General features: G+C 36.3%; 1 protein-coding gene across 16 annotated transcripts; it reads left to right on the forward strand.

Moving 5' to 3' along the window:
• Positions 1 to 1,030: 1,030 nt before the first annotated feature.
• Positions 1,031 to 25,899, forward strand: LOC306871163 (golgin subfamily A member 2-like). Of its 16 annotated transcripts, none has more exons than XM_079418891.1 (28): positions 1,035 to 1,146; positions 2,623 to 2,751; positions 3,896 to 3,979; positions 5,117 to 5,236; positions 6,260 to 6,312; positions 7,279 to 7,342; positions 7,710 to 7,769; positions 8,503 to 8,583; positions 9,460 to 9,498; positions 9,577 to 9,639; positions 10,277 to 10,370; positions 11,022 to 11,128; positions 11,213 to 11,271; positions 12,993 to 13,134; positions 13,215 to 13,304; positions 13,397 to 13,504; positions 14,907 to 14,994; positions 15,369 to 15,505; positions 17,733 to 17,951; positions 18,028 to 18,141; positions 18,582 to 18,806; positions 19,698 to 19,797; positions 19,877 to 19,965; positions 20,111 to 20,264; positions 20,870 to 21,037; positions 22,047 to 22,153; positions 22,241 to 22,394; positions 24,113 to 25,899. In XM_079418891.1, exons 1-28 carry the CDS (start codon positions 1,099 to 1,101, stop codon positions 24,388 to 24,390), a joined length of 3,174 nt encoding a protein of 1,057 aa, XP_079275017.1. In that variant the 5' UTR covers positions 1,035 to 1,098; the 3' UTR covers positions 24,391 to 25,899. The 16 variants fall into 16 exon arrangements, with proteins under 16 accessions (XP_079275027.1, XP_079275021.1, XP_079275030.1 ...); XM_079418899.1 differs by having other exon boundaries at positions 6,263 to 6,312; XM_079418900.1 differs by having other exon boundaries at positions 1,049 to 1,146; positions 2,623 to 2,742.
• Positions 25,900 to 25,992: the final 93 nt, after the last annotated feature.

Raw genomic sequence — 25,992 nt, forward strand, 5'->3', positions numbered from 1 at the left:
ATTTGTGAAGCTCAATTATCTTTTGCTGCACATCAGAACTATATATATATATATATATATATATATTTATTTATTTTATTTATTAACATTTGTTGCTTATTGCATACTTTTTCATACACTATTATTTAAAAAATAGTAGGCAGTATGCACTGTGTACTGGGCAGTAAGCAGTAAGTATGCCATTTCGACCACAGCCAGTGTCTTCAGATGAATACATTAAATTTCAGCAAATGTAGCAGGTAATCCGAGATGGTCCTCACTGCAGAACAGGTGCAGGTGTGGTTGGATCTAGATGCAACTTCTCCCACCTTACATTTACCTAAACCCACCCATCTCCACCCCCTGATCCCTAACCCCACCTGTCTCCACCCGCTATGTGGATCTAACCCCGCCCCCTGGATCTTCTGCAGTGAGGGGCTACTGGGTAATAATTCCATGCATACAGAAAATTCACATACTATTCAGTTTTCACACAGCATACTGCAGTATAGTAGGAGTTGTATGATAGTATGCCATTCGGAACATAGCTTCTGTACTGATTTCAGTACACTTGAGCTATATTTAACAGATTCTGGCAAATATAGTAGGTCATCCGGTAACATCCAGGAAGTCGTGGCCTAATGGTTAGAGAGTCGGACTCGTAATCCAAAGGTTGTGGGTTTGAGTCTCGGGCCGGCAGGGATTGTAGGTGGGGGGAGTGAATGTCCAGCGCTCTCTCCACCCTCAATACCACGACTGAGGTGCCCTTGAGCAAGGCACCGAACCCACAACTGCTCCCCGGGCGCCACAGCATAAATGCCCACTGCTCCGGGTGTGTGTTCATGGTGTGTGTGCACTTTGGATGGGATAAATGCAGAGCATGAATTCTGAGTATGGCTGTATGTCACTTCACTTTCACTTTTATTTCATGCATACAGAAAATTTGCATACTATGCGCAGCATACATACTGGATACTGCAGAAATAGTAAGAGTAGTATGATAGTATGGCGTTTGGACCACAGCCTCACTCACTCTCTCTCTCTCTCACACACACACACACGAGCGCGCGCATGATCTGATGACGTGGTGCCGTTGGCTTCGCTCAGCTGCGCGAGAGGATGGCGGACCAGAACAGGCAAATCAAACTCGCTGCAGCCAAGAAAAAGGTATGTTTATGTACTTTCACATCTTCTTTTACTCTCTTTGTGACAAAACACAACTAACGATCGTAACTAAATCGCGTCCGAGTGTGTGTGTTTCATCTGTCATGTTGACATTCCACGTCTACCGGTCTCTCCGCGGGCCTCGCATCCGGCTGCCAGCACTCCTGGACGGGCGCGGCTCTCAGGAAAGCCCGGGGACTGAGCTAAGGCAAGGCCTGGATACGAACTCATTAGAATTTGACTCTCTATCCGCGTTTATAACGATTTAAACCCGTCAGAAATGCGCTTTATAAGTGTCTGTGAGTCAGTTTCAGTTTAACTTGGCATGCTAATGTTGTTAGCCTCTGTGTTTTGGCGTTATTAACAGAATAAAAACAACAACAATGTGAATCAGCTTAAAATAAACTAAAGCTACACCTTAATTTAATGTCATTTTAGAACTATTATTGACTTTAGGCTCATTTAACCAACTGATTAGTGTTAGCTTACTTGCTAACTGCTAGTTAAAATGACAGCTCTAGTTGAAACAGCTGGTTAGTTTAAGAGTAAAAGTGCTTAACTAATGATTTAATTTGCCCTCATTGTGCTCTTCACATGGCTGTTTTGAGGTTTAATTGATCAAATATGTGATTATTAGTGTTTTTGTTCAATGATCTAGGAAGGCAGCCACTTGGTGCCCAGAAGTGCTGTCTAGTTAGGGAGCTCGTGTCTGTACTAGGTTCTGATTCACAGCTGCTGTCCTTTATGCTGTCTGTGGCCTGGAAAGTCAACACAGCTTGAAAAAAATCATCCCTGGAATTTAAGTTATGGCAAAGCAAGGCTGTCATATGAGAGCTGATTCACACCCAAACCCACTCCTGCCAGCCTGACCTGCTACAGACATGTCCTCTATCACAGCACTGGACGGGAGGCTACTCTCAAGCAGAATGTGCACTTGTTGTCATATCTGAGCCTTTCTGTCGTGTCACTGGTGCAGTGGAACTTGATTGAGTTATCTTGATTTAGTTTGTACACACTTTCACAATGCATTCCAACCAGTGTGTTTAAACTGTGCTAGAATTAGGACAGATTATTGACTTGAGATTGCTGTGGAGTCCTTCTGCCTGTCAGTGGCACTGGTGCATTGATGCTTGATTTAGTTAAACAGCAGCCAAATACTTTAGTTATTAGCCAAAAATTAATATTAGCTGACAGTTTATTCACCTTTAGGTCATCCGAGATCAGGATGAGTGTGTTTCTTCATCAGGTTTGTATAAATGTGTCTCTGCATCAGTGTCTCAGCAATGGATGCTCTGCAGTGAATGGGTGCCGTCAGAATGAGAGTCCAAACAGCTGATAAAAACACCACAATAATCCACACCACTCCAGTCCATCAGTTAACATCTGGAGAAGACAAAACCTGAAACACATCCAGCATTAAGATGTAATATGATATATGTAATATCAAACATAAACTCTTTCTGCTCTTGTGTCCTGCAGCTGAAGGAGTTTCAACAGAAGACCACCCCATCCACAGGAAGTGCTGGACCAAAGAAGAAGAGGAAGGTTAAAGGAGGCGATCAGCTGGACGCAGCTGTGGACAGACACTCGCCGGACAATGTGAGTCAGGTGCGTAATCAATCCACGCCGCGAGAAACCAGATGAATGCTCACTGTCTGCTCTGATGGGGTTTGGTCATCTGCTGTGTTTTGACTGATTAATGATGCTTTCCCACTGAAGGAAGTAATCCTCGTTTCAGGAACTATTTGAGGATTTAGTCAGTTTTTGCACGTTGAATGACTTTTCCTCTTCACTATTTTGAGCCCTGTTTAAGCTTCTGCTTTTTGCACAGATTTATTATTGGCTTATAGCAATTAGTCATGTTTGCATGACACCAAACATCCAGTAAATAGACGCTTAATTACAGAGAGTCTGATTCAGGGTTATTAACATATTAACTAAAAATAAAACTGTTCAAAACATTGAAACAAAATATATAAATATTCAATAATTCTTTAACGCTGAAAAATGTTTGTTGAAATTGAAGCGCTAAAAGGACTAATTAACTATATTTTATTTTTGTATAGGTAACATTTCAATAAAGCTGAAATAACTAAAAATGTAAATGTTTATGAAAAACCTGAACTTTTTCTAGTTTTGGTTTAGTTTAAGTTGAAACACTAAAATTATTAACTAACTAAACTGAATAATTGCACTGTACAGATTCGGTATACATTGTATAGTTTTATATTTTTCATAACAATCTCAGCTCTGTTTTTTTCTCCCTACCATATTTCATTTATTTAATTTATATATTTTTTTATAAAATAATGTAATGTATTTAAAGATAAAATGTCATGTGTGTGTGCTTAATTCATTGTTGGTTGTGTTTGTTGTTGCACTGAGGAACAAACAAAACATTTCACTTCATTGCATCACAAGTATATAAAATGTTTTTGATTAAATACCTAGAAAATTAATTAACATTATTGCTGTCAAACAATTAATCGCGATTAATCACATCCAAAATAAAAGTTTTTGTTTACATAATATATATGTGTGTACTTTGTATATTTACTATGAATATATAAATACACAAAAAGTATATATTTTGGAAATGCATATACATTTATAGTTATATTCTTGTATTGATCTGACTCAGGCGCTTCTAACCCTTCATCTTGTGTTTCCTTTACCACGTTATCACGTTCTGTCTTCTGCTTCCTCCTCTCTCACACCTTCCCTTTATCGTCTGCCTCTCCTTCCCCTGTAGATTGAGAATATTCTCAAAGTTATGGTGTCTGATCTTAGTCTGACTAATGGAGTGTCTCAGGCTCCATTTGTCAACAACAGTCAGGTGAGCTGCTCGCTGCTCGCTGTCTTTCTCCTCCGTTTGCTCTTTGATTCATCATCTGTGTTTCCTCGCATGCTGTGAGATCGTCATCACAGGAAGAAGTCGATGTTTGCATCATCTGTTGCAATGTTTAAAGTCAGCATGAAATCACTCATTCATGTTTCCGGTGCGAACGATTCATCAGTGCTCGTTAATTTAAAGAAATACAGTAGATGTTTCACATGCTATATAAATTTGACTCATGCAGAAAATAATTTGTAGAAACCAATTGCAAGGAAATGTAACATTAATGTAGTGCTCTCAAACGATTAATCGCATCCAAAATAAAAGCTTTTGTTTACAGAATATGTGTGTGTGTGCTTTGTATATTTATTATGTATATATAAATACACACACATGCATGTATTTTGAAAATATTTACATGTGTATATTTGTTCATATAATTTATATTGTATATAAATATATTTAATATATAAACAACATATTTTTCTGAAATATATACATGCATGTGTGTGTATACATAATAAATATACAAAGCACAGTAGCACACACATATATATATTCTGTAAACAAAAGCTTTTATTTTGGATGCGATTAATCATTTAACAGCACTAATTTAATTACAAAGAAATGGCAAAAAAAACACATTGGGTTAAACGACTAAAAACAGTGTTTTTCTTGTAAAACACAGCAATCTCATTTGCTTTATTCTGCAACTTCATCAAATCTATTTGTTCATCAGTGCATGCTGTGAATGATTTTTCATGTTGAATTTAATGCATCTTTGACATGCCAAATTAAAAACCTTGCTATAGCACATATCACTGCTCTTTTGTTGATTTTGATTGCTTCCATTGTCCTCATTTGTAAGTCACTTTGGATAAAAGCAGCTGCTAAATAACTAAATAACTAAACGTAAAAGTAAGTTTCAGGGTCTTAATATATTGGGATTGACTATATGTTGAACTGAATGCCTGGAAATGTTTTTTTCTCCTTTATATGTGTGTGTTTGATAAAGATGAGAATGTATGAGCCGTTGAGGATAATGAAGACTGTTGTGCATCTGTACTGTGTGTGTGTGTGCGTGTGTGTGTTAACCCACTGATGGTCTAATGTGTCTCTGTCGCTGTATTGCATCAGGATGATGTGGATGCTGTGAACCGGGTCTCGCAGGAGCTGGAGGAGACCACCGCTGAACCCGTCTTTAACCCTGCTTCTGCTATTAACTCTGAGTGTGTCGCTGATAGCGCTGGCCTGCAGGTCTGTCTGTCTCAGTGTCGCTCTCCTTAGCTGGCTTCATCAGATGCGACATGCACTTTTACAAGTTGTTTGAACTGAAATGTGTGTTGGCAGTACACAACCACCCTATAATGATTAAGAATCCACCCAGTGTTTTCAAATCTAGTTAAATCATTAACCCCTTTCTCAAATCGAGCCGATCTCAGATAAAAGTAATTGAGGTGTTTTCTTAAAAATCTCGTAATCGTAAAACTTTAATCAAAATTGATGCTTAAAATCTGTCCCAGCCACCGCTACTTTATTACAAGAGTATCCTACTGATTCAGGGACAATAATTTTAAATAATTTAAATATAATATCATAATGCTAATAATACTGTAGACACACCCAGTTTTAGTCACTGAAGGATTTATTCGTCGTAAAATAATTACTTCATAATTGTATTGTAGTCTTGCACACATGCTTTACAGTTAATCTGAGTCGTGCATTAATTTGAGTGGTGACAGATATTATGGGAGTGGCTTGATGGAGCGCGGGATATGCAGATAACTTGATCTTGACCCTTAAGAAATGCTGGCACATAACAAATCTGTTGCAAAGATAAAATTTAGTGAATTGCTAATTACTACATTTAAAGAAAAGTTCTGTGCTAAAGTGAACCGTCTCATGAGAATGGCTCGTCACTCCACAAAAGAGAGGGGCGGGGTCAGCAGAGCTCATTAGCATTTAAAGGAACATGCACTAAAACGGCTTGCTGTGAACAGAGCTGTTTTTGACCGGGTATAAAGGATGTTGTTTTACACTACCATTGAGAAAGTTTAACCAAAGTTTGTTATGAACTTGTGGAAAATGCGCATCTGATGACCCCTTTAAAACAAAGCTGTTGTGTCTGTTAACAGTTCAGCTGTTGTTTGCTCATATTTCTAATCTGTTCAGTGTGTGTCTTTTAATTTAGTGTATTGCTTTGTCATTTTGATGTTTTCATGCATTTTCACTCAAGTCTTGCATCTCAGGTTTGTGTTTTTCATTCGTATGTTTTTCCAGCAGAAGTACACAGCAGATGCAAACGGCGATGAACATCCTCTGGAAGAGAACAGGTGAATTTACTCTTTATTTGAGAACAAGCTACTACAGAAATATCATGCCATGAACGTGAATCTTTGATGTTTTATGGAGTGCAACAGTGACAGCTCAGGTTTTCTCATGCCTTGGTTCTGGAAATATTTCAGTTCATTTTCTCTGATGCTTCTTTAGAAAACATTAATTAAATAGTTTTGAATTACACCAAAGATCTCTGTGATGAATCACACAGAACCAACGTTGATTCAAATAGTATTATTTTAGTATCCCTGAAATACTATCATATTTTTTAACCAAAATTTTGAATAACTTATTATATTTACATTTTCTATTTTAATTTTAGTTAAAATTTTACTCATTGTTTTTTGTTTGTCATTTTTTTGTAGCTTTTTTGTTTTTTCCAGAAATGTGTATTGTTTTATTAATTTTTATTTGTTTTAATTTGAGTTATTTTAACGATAAACTAAGTTAAAATGAGAAAAGTAGCATTGGCAACTAGTTGAAATAAAAAAGCTTAATTTTTTATTTCGTTTTGTTTCAGTTAATGTTTAATTAATTTCAAGTAGTTAAAAAATATATATTTTTTTAGTTTAGAATTTTTATTTTGTATTTTTTGCTAACTAGATTTACCCTGGATTCAAAGTGGAAAAGCATATAAAAATACTATATTTTTCACTTATTTTGCAGAAATGTGTCAAAGGCAATGAACTACTCATGCGATAATGTGAACAAAACAAATGACCATACAGTATAAACGTGTGTGTGTTATGTATGTTATCAACTTTAAGTAGTAAAATGTAATATACTTCAAGTTTAGTATATAAAAAATAGACCCAATCTAATGATAAAAACTAGCTTGCTGCTTTCTTCATGCAGACTAACTATACAGCGATGCCCTTGATTCTGTTTGTTTGCTATGCTTGTTTAGTTCAAGACTGTAACACCTCATAGTGTGTTCTGAGCTCGTATGTTTGTGTTTGCAGGCCGCTGTCGTCCACCGAGAGCCTGAGACAGATTTCCCAGCAGCTCAATGGACTTCTGTCTGAGGTGAGTCACGGCTTCAGTCTTTGGGTTTGGTTGGATTGTGATGCTATGATGTTATTAGTTAATGTTATTTTTTCCACCCTGCTTGATTGCATCAGTAGAAAAATCACTTCTGAAGTGGGTAGACTTCTTAAAATTTTAACTCCACAGGTTCCAAATTCTTTTGACCTTAAATGGCTTCAGATAATTACAAACATAAGTATAAACACATTTGCAAGACTTGGAATCGAAGCAGTTTAATTCCTATGTAACACTTGTGAATAACCCAAATATCAACATTTAAACCGTTCCAGAATTAACTGATCAAATGATTCAGGGCAAAGCTTTCAATTCTGATTCAGATTTTCTTTCCTTCTTGGGTTTAATGCAGTCAACAACATACATCAATGGAGACAGCGGCCCGCCGACGGTCAGCGAGAAGGAACTAGAGGTATATTGATATTTTTTTTACTATTAATTCACTTGAGCTTTTATTTATTTTTGTTTTAAATATATATATTTTTATATATATATTTATATTTTTATATATATTTTTTATATATATTTTTATATATAAATATATATAAGTAGACGTGCAAAGCTGTACAGCAAGGTAATTTAGTTTAGTCTAGCGGTTTATAATTACCACTCTGAAGGGTCAGTAATCTTGCTCAAGCGGGATAATCTTATGGAAGCACAAGTTCTTACGATGGAAATAGCTTGTAGTCTGTAGGGGTTTACAGCACTGGCTGATGCTGCAGTCTGTTAAAGAGCATCAGTCACTTGATATCATTTTCACAGTCATATCCCAGATTGATTCCCTCATGGTTTACAGACCAAATCAAGAACAATTTCATCTATTTCTGCTAAATATATCTGTACTACTGTAATCTATGTCTTACCTGGTATAATTGGTTATGTATCTGTCAGTATGTGCGTTATTGCAGTGTGTCCTGTAGGACTAGTTCTGGCATTTGATCCGGTGCTTCCATGATCTCCTGCTACACACTGAACAAACATCCTGTCATCCTGTTTGCCTGTTTATATCCCACATCACTCGGTGTTCAGAGAGTCCAGTTACACATGTAACAGATTCTTAGTGTTACACCATATCACCGCCTGTTTGCCGTCACATCCTCCTCTCTTAGTCTTTTATTTCTCTCTCTCTCTGTTTGTCACGTCAGACTCGCAACCAGGAGCTATCAGCGGCTCTGGACTCCAGCGCGCTCACAAACGCCCAGCTCACGTCCAAACTCCAGACGCTGGTAAGAGCGTGCGTTAAGAGGCTGTGTGTCCGTAACGCTCCATGCTGCAGTTCATTCATTCATATATATATATATATATATATATATAATAAACACAACAGGACATGATCACTGTGCTTTACAGAGAATAAAACTAAGATACAAATGAAAAAGAAAGCAAGCAATAAGACAAACACTCATTCAATAACAATGGAGTTTTTGAAGATGCAACATTTTTTGCTACTGTTGCTACCTTTAACATGCAACATTGTTTCAATTTCTAGTTTTTAAATGGTTTGCCCATTGTCTTGTGCCTCAGACGGTCGTCTTGCATAATAAGTTTAGATTTTAACTTTTACATTCATGCATGTAGCAGATGCTTTTGTCCAAAGTGACTTACAAAAGAAGAACAAAAGCTATTTTTTTTTTATTAGAAATTTAACTTTGCAGGTACAGTATTAATAAACACACACATATAATTAATGTTTATTCAGACACAAACGCATGGCCTAGTAAACTTTGCTTTACTCATCTGTTTGAGAGGTCATGCTGTGTTGTGATATACTTCCTTGTGTGCCTTATTGAGTTATAATAATACATAATAACTGTTTATTATTTTCATTGTTTCATTATTTTAGTAAGTTTTGGATTGGATTGCACATGTTAAGATTTGATGTTAGTAGTTAATATTAATAGGTTTGACGGTTTTAAAGAGCATTTTTCAGATCATACATTTGCACAATGACATTTAAAGATGCATTTTGAAATCATATTATCTTTAACGAAGCATTAACCTGTATTAACTGTCAGGTCTGTTTAACATGCTTGTGGTGGTCGGTTTAATGATGTATTTCTTAATAAGCACACATGAGTTAAAGGTTTGTTCACTGTTTTCAGATGAAGCAGTCTCAGGAGCTTTCTGATCAACTACAGAAGGTACAGTAAGCTGCCAGCAGTGTTATTAGATTGCTCATTTATGGTTTGTTAATGAGCGGCTCCTTGTCTTCTCATTAGGAGCGGAAAGAGTTTGAGCAGAAGTTCACTAAGGAGCAGGGAGCGATACGTGAGCAGCTACAGGTGAACCGATTGCGCAGGACTGAAGTCATGTACTGTTCGCTAATGAATAAGTATGATGGGACCGAATGTTGTACTGTAGTCATTTGCTCACTGAAACGTGAAAGTCTTGCACTTCAGCTTTGTGTATGAATGATATCAAAACAGAACAGGCTAGCTCAACATACAGACTTTCAGCTCTAGAAGTGAATAAACGTCCGCTGAATGCAGATGTGTGAAATCTCGATCACAGTCGGATGGAGGAAAAATACAGAAAAAGTAATAATTACCATTAAATGCATGGTTCACATTGAATGTGGCTTGAGTCTGAATTTCATCTATAAAAATTATATTAATACTCATTTTAGTTTTCTGAGATTTGCATTTAAATAGGGTTTTCCAAAAGGTAATGAACTCAGTTGGTCTTTTAAGGAAATATATATTTATTTAATTGGAAAGAAGCAAGATGTTTTATTGACAGCAGAAGTCATTTACAAGTTTTGGCTGTAATTAAGAGGAAATGTATGTGATGATAAAATTCCACCGTACAAATGGAACAGTAAATGTGTTGAATGTAATTTCATTGACATTAACTTACCAGTGTTGTTAATTAAATGAGGTTTTGTGTGTGTGTTTAATGAAGCGTGTCTTCCACATTCAGGTTCACATTCAGACCATCGGCATCCTGGTGTCTGAGAAATCAGAGCTACAGACGGCCCTGTCTTACACACAGCAGGCAGCGCGACACAAGACAGGTGTGTGTGTGTGTGTGTGTGTGTGAGATAACACATGCTCAGAATTGTGATATTATTTGGGTGATACTCAAAAAACATGCCCAGAACATAGATAAAATATTACAATTTAAACCAGTAATATTACAACCAAGTATGTCATGTTTGTATTTGTTGTACTGCCTTGATTTAAATAAGAAAACAATAACTGCATTAAAATAATTTCTTTACCAACATGCAGTGAAAACAAAGGTCTGATTAGAATCGATCTTTTTCTTATGCAAAGTATAATTTGGGTAACACTTTACTATAAGGTCTATTAGTTAACAACATCAGTAAACATGTACTAACTATTAATCTTAGTTAATATTAATTTCAGTATTTACTCTAATGCATTAATAAAATCACAAGTTGTGTTTGTTAACATGAGTTAATGCACTGTGAACTAACAATGAACAACTGTATTTTCATTAACTAACATTAGCAAAGATTAATAAAGAGTGTAATAAATGCATTGTTCATTGTTTGTTCATGTTAGTTAGTTAAACAAATGACTTTTTCTTTATGCAATATATAATTTCTTTCCTGTTTTTTTAAAGATGTTTGTGCCTTGTGCACATGTTCTTGATCCACCTTGTAATATACTAGCGTGTCCATCTGTGTGTGTTTGTGCAGCAGAGGCAGAAGATCTGAGCTCGCGGCTGCAGGCCAGTAAACAGCGAGTGTCTGAGTTAGAGAGGACGCTGTCTTCAGTCTCCACACAACAGAAGCAGTTTGAGAAGGTACCAGATCCTATTCATTATCAGCTGCATTTGACCAAAACGACACAGTTCAAGTTAAAAAAGCCTTGTCTGCTTTTTCTGCAGCATAATAAAGAGCTTGAGAAGGAGCGAGACAGTCTACGATTAGAGGTCTTCAGGTTTAGGTAAGACTCGTCAGTTGTTTTTTTACTCCTCATTCAGAAGCAGGTGTTATATGTGTCCCTGGAGCACAAAACCAGTCATAAGGGTCAATTTTTGGAAATTGAGATTTATGCATCATCTGAAAGCTGAATAAATAATCTTTCCATTGATGTATGGTTTGTTATGATCGGACAATATTTGTCTGAGATACAACTATTTGAAAATCTGGAATCTGAGGGAGCAAAAAAATCTAAATATTGAGAAAATCTCCTTTAAAGTTGTTCAAATGAAGTTCTTAGCAATGCATATTACTAATCAAAAATGAAGTTTTGATATATTTATGGTAGGAAATTTACTAAATATCTTCATGGAACATGATCTTAATATCCTAATGATTTTTGGTATAAAAGAGAAATGTATAATGTTGATCCATACAATGTATTGTTGTCTATTGCTACAAATATACCTGTGTTACTGATGACTGCTTTTGAGCTGCAGGGACACATATGTGACCTGTTCTGGCTAAATGAGTCACAATGAGCAAATTTTCCTAAATGATGTATGATTCGTTGGAGTCAGACGGAAAATGACTGAGCTACACCCTTTTGAATTCGACAGCAAAGTCAATTTAGAGAAAAATGGAGTTAAAGTTTTCTGAAGGTTCCAAAGCAAAATCACTCAGCAACATTACATCTTTTCCTCCAGTTCTTTTCTTTATAATAATTACTATATTAGTGGTCACTATATCACTTTTTGGTTACACTTTATTTCAAGGCGTCCTTGTTACAGTGTAATTATACATTAAAGTAACGAGTAGTATTAATTAACTACATGTACTTGCTAGATGGTTAGGGTTGGGGTTTGAGGTTACTTGCATGTAATTATGCATAATTATATGTTATTATAATAAATACATGTAACAAGGACACCTTAAAATAAAGGGTAACACTTTATTTTAAGGTGTCATAATACAGAGTAATTACCTAATTAAGTACTTAGTAGTAGCCGTTGTACTACCATGTAACTAAGTTATGGAGCAGCCTGTACTTACAGTTAGTAATTACGTAGATGTAATAGACAGCTACTGTTACACATGTTACAGACCGAGTCTGTTACACAGATACTAGTACACTTAATAAGTACAATCTTGATACATTTTAAGTAGCTTATGTCTGTGTACTTGCATTTATATTTACGTTGTATAATGTCTGCAACACACGTAACAATCTTTTGGTTACACAAGTAGCTCGGTCTGTAACATGTGTAACAGTAGCTGTCTATTACATCTACATAATTACTAACTGTAAGTACAGGCTGCTCCATAACTTAGTTACATGGTAAGTAAATTTTGTTTCATGTAAGTACAACGGCTACTAATAAGTACTTAATTAGGTAATTACTCTGTATAATGGTAACCTTGAAATAAATTGTTACCAAATAAAAGTAAACCGATGCAAAAAAGCAGTAGAACAAATGTAAGAAAGAAACAAATAATTATGCGTCACCTTTTTCATTTTACACAAATAATGATAATTTTAGATGTTTAATTACTGTTTTTAGCATGGGATCGCTAGACAAGGCCTTAATTAACTAATTTTTGTGAAAACCCAATTCAAATACGACATTTTTCCCTTTTTTTTTTTTGCCTGTAGCTCAAAATTAGACTCTGCATATTCAGACTCATTTTGCCAGCACGGGTCACATATGAGTGTGTGTTATATGACTATGTTCTGGTGTCTGTCAGTAATGTGAGCGAGGAGTCCAGGCAGCAGAGCTCAGAGCTGTCGGAGCAGCTCAAGCTGAGAGTAAATGAGAACAATGGCTTGAAGCAGGAGGTCGATGAGCTCCGTAAGCGGCTGGAGATGGCTGACAGCATGCTGCAGCAGGTGAGGAGACGCTTAAACATGTACTGCGCTCATGATAGAGTTCCTGTGATGTGAAATGCCTCTTCTCATCGCTCCTGCAGTTCTCCAGTCAGTCGGGTCCTGCGTCTGAGCACCAGCAGGTTCAGCTCCTCCTGGAGGAAAAGCACCAGGTAGAGGCTCACGCGGCTCAGGTGTGTGCTGCTGTAATTGGGGGCATGTTTGTGTCTGCATTAGTCCTGAACGTCCTCCTGAGTTTCCTGATTTACTCTCTGTGTGTGTGCAGCTGATGGAGTCGGTGGCTCAGCTGCAGGTGGAGAGAGATCGGTACGCTGTACAGATACAGGAGGAGGGATGCGTGTGGAAGGACAAAACAGAGCAGCTTCTGTCTCAGGTTAACACACACACACATACAATATTGCAAACAAAATTGTTGCTCTGTGTGTGTATATATATATATATATATATATATGTGTGTGTGTATGTATGTATGTATGTGTATATATATATATATATATATATATATATATATATATATATATATATATATATATATATCGCATCCAAAATAAAAGTTTTTGTTTACATAATATATATGTGTGTACTGTGTATATTTATTATGTATATATAAATACACACATACAGTATATATTTAGAAAATATTTACATGTATATACATTTATATATTTATATTCTGTATAATATTTTATATTATTATATATTTAATATATAAACATAAAATTGTTCTTAAATATATACATGCATGTGTTTGTATTTATATTATATACATAATAAATATACACAGTATACACACAAATATTATGTAAACACAAACTTTTATTTTGTATGTGATTAATTGTTTGACAGCACTAATATATATATGAAAACAGACCAAATGATTTAAGTAGTTGGGAATATGTGGGAAAGTATTAATAATCATAAAATGACTTGAGGGTAGTTTTATAAGGGATTGAATTTGCATAGAAAATTATATTTAAAAAAGTAAAAAAAATCTAATAAAATGATGCAAACCATCCTTTTAGGGCTGAACAATTTGAAAAAAAAAATTATTTTTCTGATTGTGATTTAAACCAGGGTTATTATAGTTAACTAAATCTAAAACCATAAAAAAGCTCTGTTACTTGAAATTAAATTAAACTTCAACTGAAAAAACCCTTGAATTTATTTTATTTCTGCTACTAAAGCACTTGTTGTTTTCATTTTATTTAATATCTTAAAAAAAACTCAAATAAAAATGGAAAAATATTTTTAAATAATAAAAATGACAGCAAAAATTATAATGAAAACAGAAAAATAAAATAATAAAAATAAAATCTAATTCGGAATATTAATAAAAACTTAAATCGTATCTCACTGACTAAAAAAAATAAGACCCATTTGAACGGTGATATGATAAACATGTAACATCTCATATTGCTGCTGCTTAGACATCCAGACGCTAAAATAAAGGTGTTCAAATTTTGGGTTCACTCTTTACAAGAACAAATTCAAACCTCTTTCAGTAACCATAAAGTAAACAAACAGGCCACAATAACCCTTTTAATATGGCTTTAAAATAATCATAATTCTGATTTGTATTGTGATCTTTATTATTATTAAAGAATCAAACTAAATAAGAACTATTACTTTTGTTGTAATAATGTCTAAAAAAAAAATCAACATAATAATATTTGATGTGTGTTGTGTCTGTGTGTGTGTGCGTACGCGTGTGTAATTTGTGTGTGCGCGTGTAATGTGTGTGCGCGCGTGTAATGTGTGTGTGTGTGTGTGTGTAGGTGCGTCTGATGTCAGAGGAGCGTGACAGCACTGCTGCTCAGATTCAGGAGCTGCAGGAGAAGGTCACAGAGCTGGAGAACGCTGCAGGTACGAGACACGACATTACGTCACATTTTCGTCACATTCTCATTGATCATGATGCAAGAAAACAAAACACAGACCAGTTAGCTTTTTTCATCATGTGTCCAGAAAGAACATTACATTTACATTTATTCATTTAGCTGACGCTTTTATCCAAAGCGACTTACAATTGCTATATATGTCAGAGGTCGCACGCCTCTGGAGCAACTAGGGGTTAAGTGTCTTGCTCAGGGACACATTGGTGTCTCACAGTGGATTCGAACCCGGGTCTCTCACACCAAAGGCATGTGTCTTATCCACTGCGCCATCACCACATTCAGGTTTCAAGTGAGGAAACACATTTCAGACAGAAACATGACAGGCTTGTGTTGTGTCCGCAGCTCTGATGAGTAAAGAGCAGGAGCTGCAGGCCGTGGCACAGGCCCCGGGCCCTTCAGAAAGTGAACTGGCCCTTCAGGAAACCATCAGCAGCCTTCAGCAGGAGCGAGACGCTCTCAGTCTGCAGTACCAAGCACAGGTGACCATGTGACGCAAGCTTCGTCACGCATTTATACTGGAGTGCCTTTGCTCTTAACAAAAATTCACAATAGACTCATGTTTTTCTAAATTTACACATGAAGATAGCTAGATTGTGCAGTATGTGCATCCTTATCGCAGTATGTTTAGATAAATATATATATTTTTAAACGCGTTAGACCAGCCGTTTTGACTCCAAGGCCCCTTCATTCGCCACAACGATATTCTAAGAGCCCCTAGCCCTAGTTTTGTTCTTGAAACTTATTTTAATGTATGGACACTTTTGGGGGGTGTTTTTTCAGACTAGTGGAAAGCAAGCATCCTAAAGACACTGTTAAGTGTTTCTTTTATAGCACTTTATCTATTTGTCAATAGATTTAAATTATAATACATATTTTTAAAGGCCGTTTTCTCAGAATGAGTTTTTTCTCCTGCACCGAGCTCTAAATCTCCTCTTCAGTAGCACTTACACACACCAGAGTCTACATCTTTATTCCTGTCTACGTCCTGAAGGTTTTTACAGAGGGATTTGTATCATTTGCTTGATTATATACATTTTAATCCCCCAAACATTGTGAAAAATTGTGTTTTCTGTCCGTTCTAAGCATTTTGCAAATTAGCGCATATTTCATTAAATAATGACTCATTAGTATATCTAAACCTAACAATTTAAAAACTTGTTATTAATTATTAATAATTACATTAATACATTAATAATTATTATTAACAATTATTAATGTAATCAACCAGCTGGCTAAGTAAGGCGATAACTATTAGGATTCTTTCTTTTTTTACCCTATCCACCTGCAGTGTCTCGCCGTTAAACATTTCAAATGAATATTAAGTCAATAAAATAATTATAATAATAAAAAAAAGTAGTTAGCGCTGAATATTCACATACTGTTTAAGAAATGAATTTACATGATTTTTCCAATTGTTTTACTGGATATTAAGGATTAAAAAATAAATAAAATAAACATATACTCAGTTTATACTCAATAACATTTTATAGCTTGGCATAACTAGAAAAATATATATTAATTATAAAATAAATAAATATAATGTTTATTAGTGCTGTCAAACGATTAATCGCATCCAAAATAAAAGTTTTTGTATACATAATTGATGTATGTGTGCTGTGTATATTTATGTATATATACACACATGCATGTTCATATTTCAGAAAAATTTTATGTTTATATATGAAATGATTTATTTATAATATAAGTTATATGAATATAAATATAGACATGAAAATATTTTCAAAATGTATGCATGTGTGTGTATTTATATATACATAATAAATATACTCAGTGCACACACATTATGCAAACACAAACTTTTATTTTGGATGCGATTAATCATTTGACAGCACTAGTTTTTATACAAAAAATATTTTTTATACGTGTAATTTTTTTTTTATCAACTTAAATGACATACAGATTTTTCTACAGAAACAGTTGTTGGGGATAAATTAAAATTAGATTTTTATTTTTTTTGTTATTTATGACCCTGCAGCACAAAAGCAGTCATGAGTAACACAGGTATATCTGTAGCAATAGACAACAATACATTGTATGGATCAAAATTATACATTTCTCTTTTATGACAAAAATCATTAGGATATTAAGATCATGTTCCATGAAGATATTTAGTAAATTTCCTACCGTAAATATATCAAAACTTCATTTTTGATTAGTAATATGCATTGCTAAGAACTTCATTTGAACAACTTTAAAGGTGATTTTCTCAAAATTGAGTTTTTTTTGCTCCCTCAGATTCCAGATTTTCAAATAGTTGTATCTCAGACAAATATTGTCCTATCCTAACAAACCATACATCAATGGAAAGATATTTATTCAGCTTTCAGATGATGTATAAACCTCAATTTAAAATAATTGACCCTCATGACTGGTTTTGTGCTCCAGGGTCACGTATCTTATTGAATACTTGTTTTGTCTTATTTTAAGTCATCTGAAGTCATATTGAAAACCACTGCATTCAAGGCTGTTAATTTGCATCTGTTTTTAACCGTAACTTTTAGACATGCATTTGAAATATGATGCATCACAACTGTAAATAACTTAAGTATAATCTTATTAAACAATGTGTGGTGTAAATGTTGAAATGCAGCATGGAGACATTTAGACCTGTACAGGCTGACAGAAACGTATTATGAAATCAGACACTCATTACAGAGGTATTTAGTGCTCTATTGTGTCCTGTAGGTGCGAGACAATGAGCAGCTGAGCCGGCTGGTGCAGGAACAGGAAGTGAGGATGGAAGAACTGGAGAGACAGGCAGAGCGGGCCGCTGAAGTGTCTCAGGATCGGCTCCAGATTCTGGAGGACGTCCAGAGCAACAAGGCCACCATCAGCAGAGCCCTGGCCCAGAACCGAGACCTCAAAGACCAGCTGGCTGAGCTGCAGAATGGCTTCGTCAAGCTGGTGAGGGACTCTAGCGACAGATGACTTACGTACGTTAACCCCTGACCCCTGACCTCTGACCTCTGTCCTCCTCCAGACCAATGAGAACATGGAGCTGACCAGCGCTCTGCAGTCCGAGCAGTACATCAAGAAGGAGATCGCTCGTAAGATAGGTCAGCTGCAGGAAGACCTGCACAATGCCAAAGAACAGGTTTGTGTCTGCATAGAAACCAAAGGAGAAGATGTTGTCTTGAAGCAGGGCTTGATGAAGAGCTAATAATTATATCCAGTGGGAAAATAAAAAATAAAAATCTTGATATAGCTTATTGCGGCTATCAAATGAAAGGAAAACGCAAGCAGCTGATAATCCTTTAACAATAAATCTGGTGGTTGGTTTATTTATAAACACACATATTAAATGTATTTATTTATAATATAAATTATATGAATATAAATATAGACATCTAAATATTATCAAAATATATACTGTATGTGTGTGACAATGAATTTAAAAACAACAAGTAAGCATTTCGTGTCCAAAGAGTGGCTGACAAAATATATTTGGGAACCTTTGTCTGAAAGGGACCCTGATTTTTGTGCAGCTGTAGTGTTTGCGCTCCTAACCCGACCGTGTGGTCTTCCTCCCATCAGCTGCAGGAGAAGTGTGGAGAGCTGGCGTCTGCGCAGGAGCAGCGGGATCAGTATCTGTCTCACCTGCAGCAGTACACGGCTGGATACCAGCAGCTGGTGACGGAGCGAGAACATCTGCAGCATCAGTTCCTGCAGCAGGCGCAGCTGATGGACCGGCTGCAGCACGACGAGGTGCAGGGCAAAGTGCAGCTGGAGCAGAGTCACGTTCAGCTTCAGGAGGCGCAGGTAAACACCGTCACATGACCATCTCCCACCCTACCATTAAACACTGCTGTTGACACACACAGAGTGTGCTTTTTTAATTAAAGACTGTATAGTAGAGATGCACCGATTGCAATTTTCTTGGCCAATTCAGATTTTTTTATTTTTTTTATGGGTGATCTGCCAATACCGATTTTTGCCAATTCCGATCTTCTTTCTAAGAACTATTACTATTTATTTGACCCTCTAACTCTAGCACTCTCTATTCTAATTCTATTCTTAAAAACAAATTCTAACACTAGCTTTTCCAATCTTTTTGTTTTCTATCTATTTGGTTTCTTTTTATTTATTACAGTTAAATCAAGGGTTTCACTCTTGGAAATGAAGATATAAAATCATTACTCATTAATTATTACATCCTGCTACAAAAGTAAAAATAATGAATAATTATTTACTATTGTGAAATGAATAATATAGTAAAAAAAATAGTAAATAATTGAATAAAGTAAAATAATATACTTTTTATTGTACAGTGCAATTATATTACAACAGTAATATGTTTCTGCTTTTAAAATATTATTATTAGTACTTTTACTACATAATGGTCTCAGAGCTTTAGGACATGAGTGCTTCAGCTAATAATAAAATGCTTTGACTGTGTACAAAAGTAAATTAACTTAGACACTCTTCAAATTTTATGCTCTTAATGTTGTGGCAGTTTCTTCCGGTGGTAAATGCTATCAAATATCAATCATTTTCAAGGTCTTGTATTGAAGTTAGAATTCCAGTTTTGTGCCAACACTTAAAGAAACACATGTAAATGAGCTCTGTTGTGATTGGATGACATTTCTGCCTGTGAAATGAGCAACAGCCTCCAGAAAGTGGTTGAGGTGTAAATATTACTGCCCCCTGCAGGAGAAAGTGATGCAGCTGGCCAGAGATAACGAGGAGCTGAAGACGGAGGTGCAGGACCTGCTAAACAGCTCTGCTCTGAACATCTCTCACAGAGACGACGGTGAGTCCCGCTTCACACCGAGAAACATCTGCTTCACAATAACTGTACTGATGATTACTGTCCCTGCTGATGTTAAAAGGTGATGGCTTGGAAAGTCATTCTCTCTCAGAGAGCTTCCAGAAGTCACACATCGTCATCCCAGAAGACTTTGACAGCAGAGAAGAGATGGTGAGTTGACACAAAATTTGCCGCATCTGAATGGATTTGGAGATTTACAGATATAATGGAGTTTTTTGAGCTCCGCCTGACATGTTTTCTTTATTAAATGTTAAGTTTCACTCGGAAGTGAATTCTTCTTCTCCTCTGGTTGTAGGAGGAGTTTATTCACTCTGCTCTGTCACGTCTGGAGGAAGAGCGAGATGAGATGAGCCGCCGGTTCGAGGAGGAGAGGAGACTTCATCACGCTATCCGACAGCAGATGATGGCCATGAGCCACGAGCATCCTCATCCTCATCCTCACAGCACAGGTGCTTCACTGCACTCAAATCACACAGACTATTTTATTTTGGGTTTTAATAAACTCTTTAAGACATTTGAGACCTGTAGTTTGAAAACCGGCTTTACACATTAAGATATTTTTTGAAAGAAGTCTCTTCTGCTCATCAAGGCTGTGTTTATTTGATTAAAAATACAGAAAAAGATTGCAATTTAAAACAGCAGTTTTCACTGTGAATATCTGTTAAACTGTAATGTATTTCTGTGATCTGCAGCTGTATTTTCAGCATCATTACTCCAGTCTTCAGTGTCACATGATCTTCAGAAATCATAATAATATACTGATTTACTGCTCAACAAACATTTCTGATTATTATCAATGTTGAACACAGTTGTGCTGCACAATATTTTTGTGGAACCCATGATATACTACACTAAAAACAAAGAAATTAATATTTTTTAATATATATTTAATATATTTTTGACAAGAGATGAAATTACGAAAAATTGACCCTTATGATTAGTTTTGTGCTCCATTTGTTCATTTTAAAATGCACAAAAGAAAAGCATCCAAAATGTGAAACTTTTGTTGGTTGGTGTAGGTGATCTAACTATAATGTTACTCTGTGGTTTGTAGGAGGCTCTGACGGGGTTCCGGTGGAGGTGCACGAGGCTCTGCGGGGAGCGATGGAGAAACTCCAGGAGCGTTTCACAGCGCTCATGCAGGAGAAGGTGGATCTGAAGGAGCGAGTGGAGGAGCTGGAGCACCGCTGCATTCAGCTGTCAGGAGAAACAGACACCATCGGTGAGACGCAGCTGATATACTCATGAAGCTCCTCTGCCATTGTGTGTCAAAACACATGAAGCGCAGGACGCCTCCACCTGCTGTATTTCTCATTTATACTACTGTCATGTCTAAATATAGGTTTGTCTAGTTATGCTATTTCTATTTAGTTAAAAAATATACATTTTAATACGTAATAGTAATAAATATTATTAATAGCAATTTTATTATATTATATCAATTCAAAAAATTAAAATCCAAGTCTATAGTCAGTATAAACCTTTATACTACTACTCAGTATTAAACGTATTCTATTTAATGTATAATATTAATAATAATAAGTACTAATAATTAATACTATTAATATTTAATATAGGAATTTAAATGTTTTAAAAGGAACAATTACTACTACTATATTAAATATATTTTTTTCTACTTGTGCTCAGTTGTAAACTATTTCTAATTAATTAATAATTTGCCCATATTTAGTAATAATATCACAGTAATGACATATTATCACTTCATAACACAATAAATATTTGTAGATATTTTTTGAATGCACTTTCCAGCAAACGACTTCAAATACTTCTATAAAGACTTTTTTACTTTGCACTTGTTTACACTTACACATCTCTAAACTAAATTATGCCAGCCCAGAGAAGATATCTAGATATTGGTTAAAAATGATCTGATTCTTTATTGTTGTTCTTTTTTCCTTTGCACTTAATCCGTTTAATCCCAATTTTTTCCCAGACATGAAAATGTGTCATTAGTAACCCTTTGAAATAATTTTTTTTGGGAAAGTGTGTGAAAAATAGTTTTATTTGTCGGTCACAATTGTGACCGGTGGGATAATGTGTATACTGAATATTTCTGCAGTCATAAACATTGTTATATATCTTAACCCAGCTGTTTGAAACTACATTCTAGGGTTGTTATTATTATGCATAAAAACGTTCTACAACACTGATAGAAATACAGTGATTGTGAATGCTGTTGTTGTGTTGTGTGTGTGTGTGTGTGTGTGTAGGTGAATACATCGCGCTGTATCAGAACCAGAGAGCCATCATGAAACAAAGAAACTATGAGAAGGAGCAGTACATCAACATTCTGGCCAAAGACAAGGAGGAGATGAAGGTACGAGGAGCAGCTGTGTGATGGAGTGATGAAGTGATGTCTGTGGCGTGATGTTAACCTGTGTGTGTGTGTGTGTGTGTGTGTCAGGCGAAGCTAGCGGAGCTGCAGGATCTGGTCATGCGTCTGGTGGGCGAGCGTAACGAGTGGTACAGCAGATACATGAGTGCCGTTGGTAACCCTGACCTCCTGTCCTCCGGAGGAGAGCAGCTCCTTCCCGCAGACGGACACACGGACAGCCCAGGTGCTACAGCACAGTCACGCTCACACCACCTCATACTGATTCAGTTCATTCAGCAAACCAGTTCAACCACAGGCGGCTACACTTTCAGAAGTGTTCGTTCAGTCCTGGAAAAGTTGTAAACCTTTTTATAGTTAATATCAAGTACTGTAGTAATAGTACTATTATTAATAATAATCACTAATACTACTGATAGTAAAAAAAAATTATGTATTAGGACTAAAAGGAAAATTATATAGTGAAGAATATGCCTGGCATTTAATACAGCTTTAACTCTTACAGCTCTAAAAATGTAAAGACTGTCGAGCTCTAAAGGAATCTACAGATCATCAGATTAGACAAAATATCATTTACTCTAATATTAAAATATTATGACCAGCTGATTGTAGGGATGGGCGATATCTTATCGTTTGTGATATACCGCTAAAGATTCTCTTCCCGCGATAATAATGATAGAGTCTAGTTACCGTATTTCTGTGTGCGCCAGTGTGGAGCGACATCGCGGAAGCAGACGTGACATTGAGGAGGAGTTTATCACTAAATGAGGAGCTCGAGCTCCTTCTGCAATCTAGAGCTGGTTTGGTCAGGACTGCACAGGGCACACAAAATCACTCTGAATAAATATAATACAGTAACACGTCTGCGACACAGTTCTGCGTGTGTATGAGTCTGTTTACAAACCTGTTGTCCAACAAAGATATCATTTATTGACATGCTTTTTCTCCAAATTAACTTCATAACATAGTTGAGTGTTTAAAATACTTATTTTTGTGACCAGATGTGGTTCATATCACAGAATGATAGTGTTATACAGTGATAAAGGCCATGTTGATTAGCATTGCATTATTTATATACATTCCTTATAAAAATACCCAAGATTGCTTGAAGAACACAGATAAACCATAGATGTGTCCCTCGAGCACAGAAGCAGTCATGAGTAACACAGGTATATTTGTAGCAATAGACAACAATACATTGTATGGATCAAAATTATACATTTCTCTTTTATGACAAAAATCATTAGGATATTAAGATCATGTTCCATCAAGATATTTAGTAAATTTCCTTCCGTAAATATATCAAAACTTCATTTTTGATTAGTAATATGCATTGCTAAGAACTTCATTTGAACAACTTTAAAGGAGATTTTCTCAATATTTAGATTTTTTTGCTCCCTCAGATTCCAGATTTTCTAATAGTTGTATCTCAGACAAATATTGTCCTATCCTAACAAACCATACATCAATGGAAAGATTATGTATTCAGTATCTGTATAAATTTAAAAGAATGGACCCTTATGATTTATGACTGGTTTTGTGGTTCAGGGTCACACATTTTGTGCAATCGTATGTTTATAGTCTTCAAGTTCCATCAGTTCAAATTTATCTATCCGTTTTATTCAGTGATAACTGGATCCCTTTGTCCATATCAGGGATTTCCTGGAGCGTGGTCAGTCTATTACTTCTGCGATGCATGCGTGTAGTTTCTGCGTAAGAGCGCCCCCTGGCTTCCAGTATGAATTAAAGTCATTACATCACTTGTGTACTCAGTAAAGATAATTATTTTCTCTAAAGAAACAGGATTCCCTGAATTATCCTCATTGATATCTTTATTGCAATAAATACCAGAAATATTGTGATATATTTTTAAGCCCATATCGCCCATCCAGAGCTGATTGTATATTCTGTGTTGTTTTGCTAAAATGTTCCGTCTTCACTCAGCCGTTCTGGACCTGAGCACAGCGGTGGAGGCGTCTACAGCGCCTCAGTCCAGTACTGACCCACAGAGTCGATCCCAGAGTCCCGAGAGGCCTGGATCTGCACCGGACGGCCCGTCCCTGAGGCCCAAAGAGGACGGCACGGCCCGCCAAATCATGCAGCTCCTGCAGGAGATCCAGAATCCTCAGTCCAGACCCGCTCCCTTCCTGGGAGAAAACCCCTGCATCCCGTTCTTCTACCGGCCAGACGAGCACGACGAGGTCAAGATCCTGGTGGTCTGAAAGCGTCCGGCGGGCCCAATCTGAACCGTACCTGCTTGGCTTCTGGAGAGAGCATTTGACGAAATGGACTCACGTATTAAATGGGTTTTCCCTCTTTGTTTCTACAGCGAATAAGAGAGATTTGATGACTTCTGAAGCTCTTCGGCTCCGTTTGGTTTGTGTGTAAACCAGTTATCCATAAGAATATCAGTTTTTGCTGCTCTTTGTCTTTTCCCGTCACCCATTTGTCCTCTTTCACTTTATCAAATAAGTGCAATAGACAGCTGACAGATCAGTGATTCATATATGATTCATTGGTTCAGATATCATTGATTCAGATGTAATGAACTCGCACACTAACTAGGGAATAGTAATGAGTAATATTGATATAATAAAGCAGGTCTAGACTGAAATGAAGAAGTGTTTTCTGAGAAAATCAGATTATGAAGTGTTTGTTCGGTTGCAAAGCATGTAGGGCAGAGTATTGAGAACGAAATGAATCGGATCAAATGAATCATTCGATCTGAATGTGCTTTATGCATCACATTGTAGGTTAGAATCGAGCCGAGAGGGTTCAGTGGACACAAGAAGTTAAAACAGAGTTGTTTTGCTTTCCTAATTGGGATTTATTGAAAGATGTCATTATAATCTCATCCCTACAAACACTCGAGCACCTTGTGTTTTTTCCAGAGCGTGTGACGCCGAAGCTTTCGAGATGTTGGCGATTGTTTGCGGTTAACTCTATGACGCTAGCATCCATCAGCCGAGAGTTTGGAGTGGCGTTTGTATGTGGAGTGAATGAAATGAGAGCTGTACATATATTAGAGAAAAAGATTTGTAATAATTCCTCTTAACGTGAGCAAAGCTTGAACGGTGAGTTCATTCATTAACATCCATCACTCTCATCAGATTTGGCAACACTTGTACCCGCAGCTACACCTTTAAAGAGTGTGATGCATTGTGCATGCCTTATGCTCTTTAGAAGAGTATGCATAGCAATCTACAGGTATTTACAAAATCATTCAACCGATTCTGAAGTAGAATGCATTGTGCATTGCTCTCTAATGCACTATATTTGCAGTGTTCTGTATCTGTATTCACCTGAAGAACATGCATGCGTGTTGATGGACTCTGAAGCTTCTGCATCTTTTCTATCTGCGCTCTCCATGTATGAATATATTTTCCAGTGATTCTTTTGGGCGTGGGCTTTAATCAGACGTTGATTGTTTTGCAGAAGCTGCACCGCGAGCTTGTTCATGTAACAGACGTGTAAATAGTGTAACTGTGTATCATACTGTATATTGACTGGGGGATGCTTGCGGAAGAATCTAGTGCGGAGAGAGGACGGGATGTTTGTGTGCTTTCATACTACGGCTGAACTAAAGGAGAATTCTATTTATTTGGGATAATTACACACTAATCTGTTTTAATCTAGACTGATGGAACACAATGAAGGAATAATGAGTAGTTTGAGCAGAAATGCTTCTGTGGTGATTTTCCTCCTAAATAAACCTGATTGAGCAAAATGAAGCCGTTTTATTTCTGCAGTTCATGATTTGGGAATCGGATATGATTTCATTGTCTGTTGGGGTTGACATGCAGCACATGGTTTGAAGTATTTGT

Source organism: Barbus barbus, assembly GCF_936440315.1.
Source record: "Barbus barbus genome assembly, chromosome: 6".
NCBI lineage: Eukaryota > Metazoa > Chordata > Actinopteri > Cypriniformes > Cyprinidae > Barbus > Barbus barbus.

Bases quoted from the DNA above. Each gene is read 5' to 3' on its own strand.
- LOC306871163 (XM_079418891.1), top strand. From the start codon at position 1,099: ATGGCGGACCAGAACAGGCAAATCAAACTCGCTGCAGCCAAGAAAAAG. The intron at 6,313-7,278 runs GTGAATTTACTC...TTGTGTTTGCAG, and splicing joins CATCCTCTGGAAGAGAACAG to GCCGCTGTCGTCCACCGAGA. The intron at 13,505-14,906 runs GTTAACACACAC...GTGTGTGTGTAG, and splicing joins CAGAGCAGCTTCTGTCTCAG to GTGCGTCTGATGTCAGAGGA.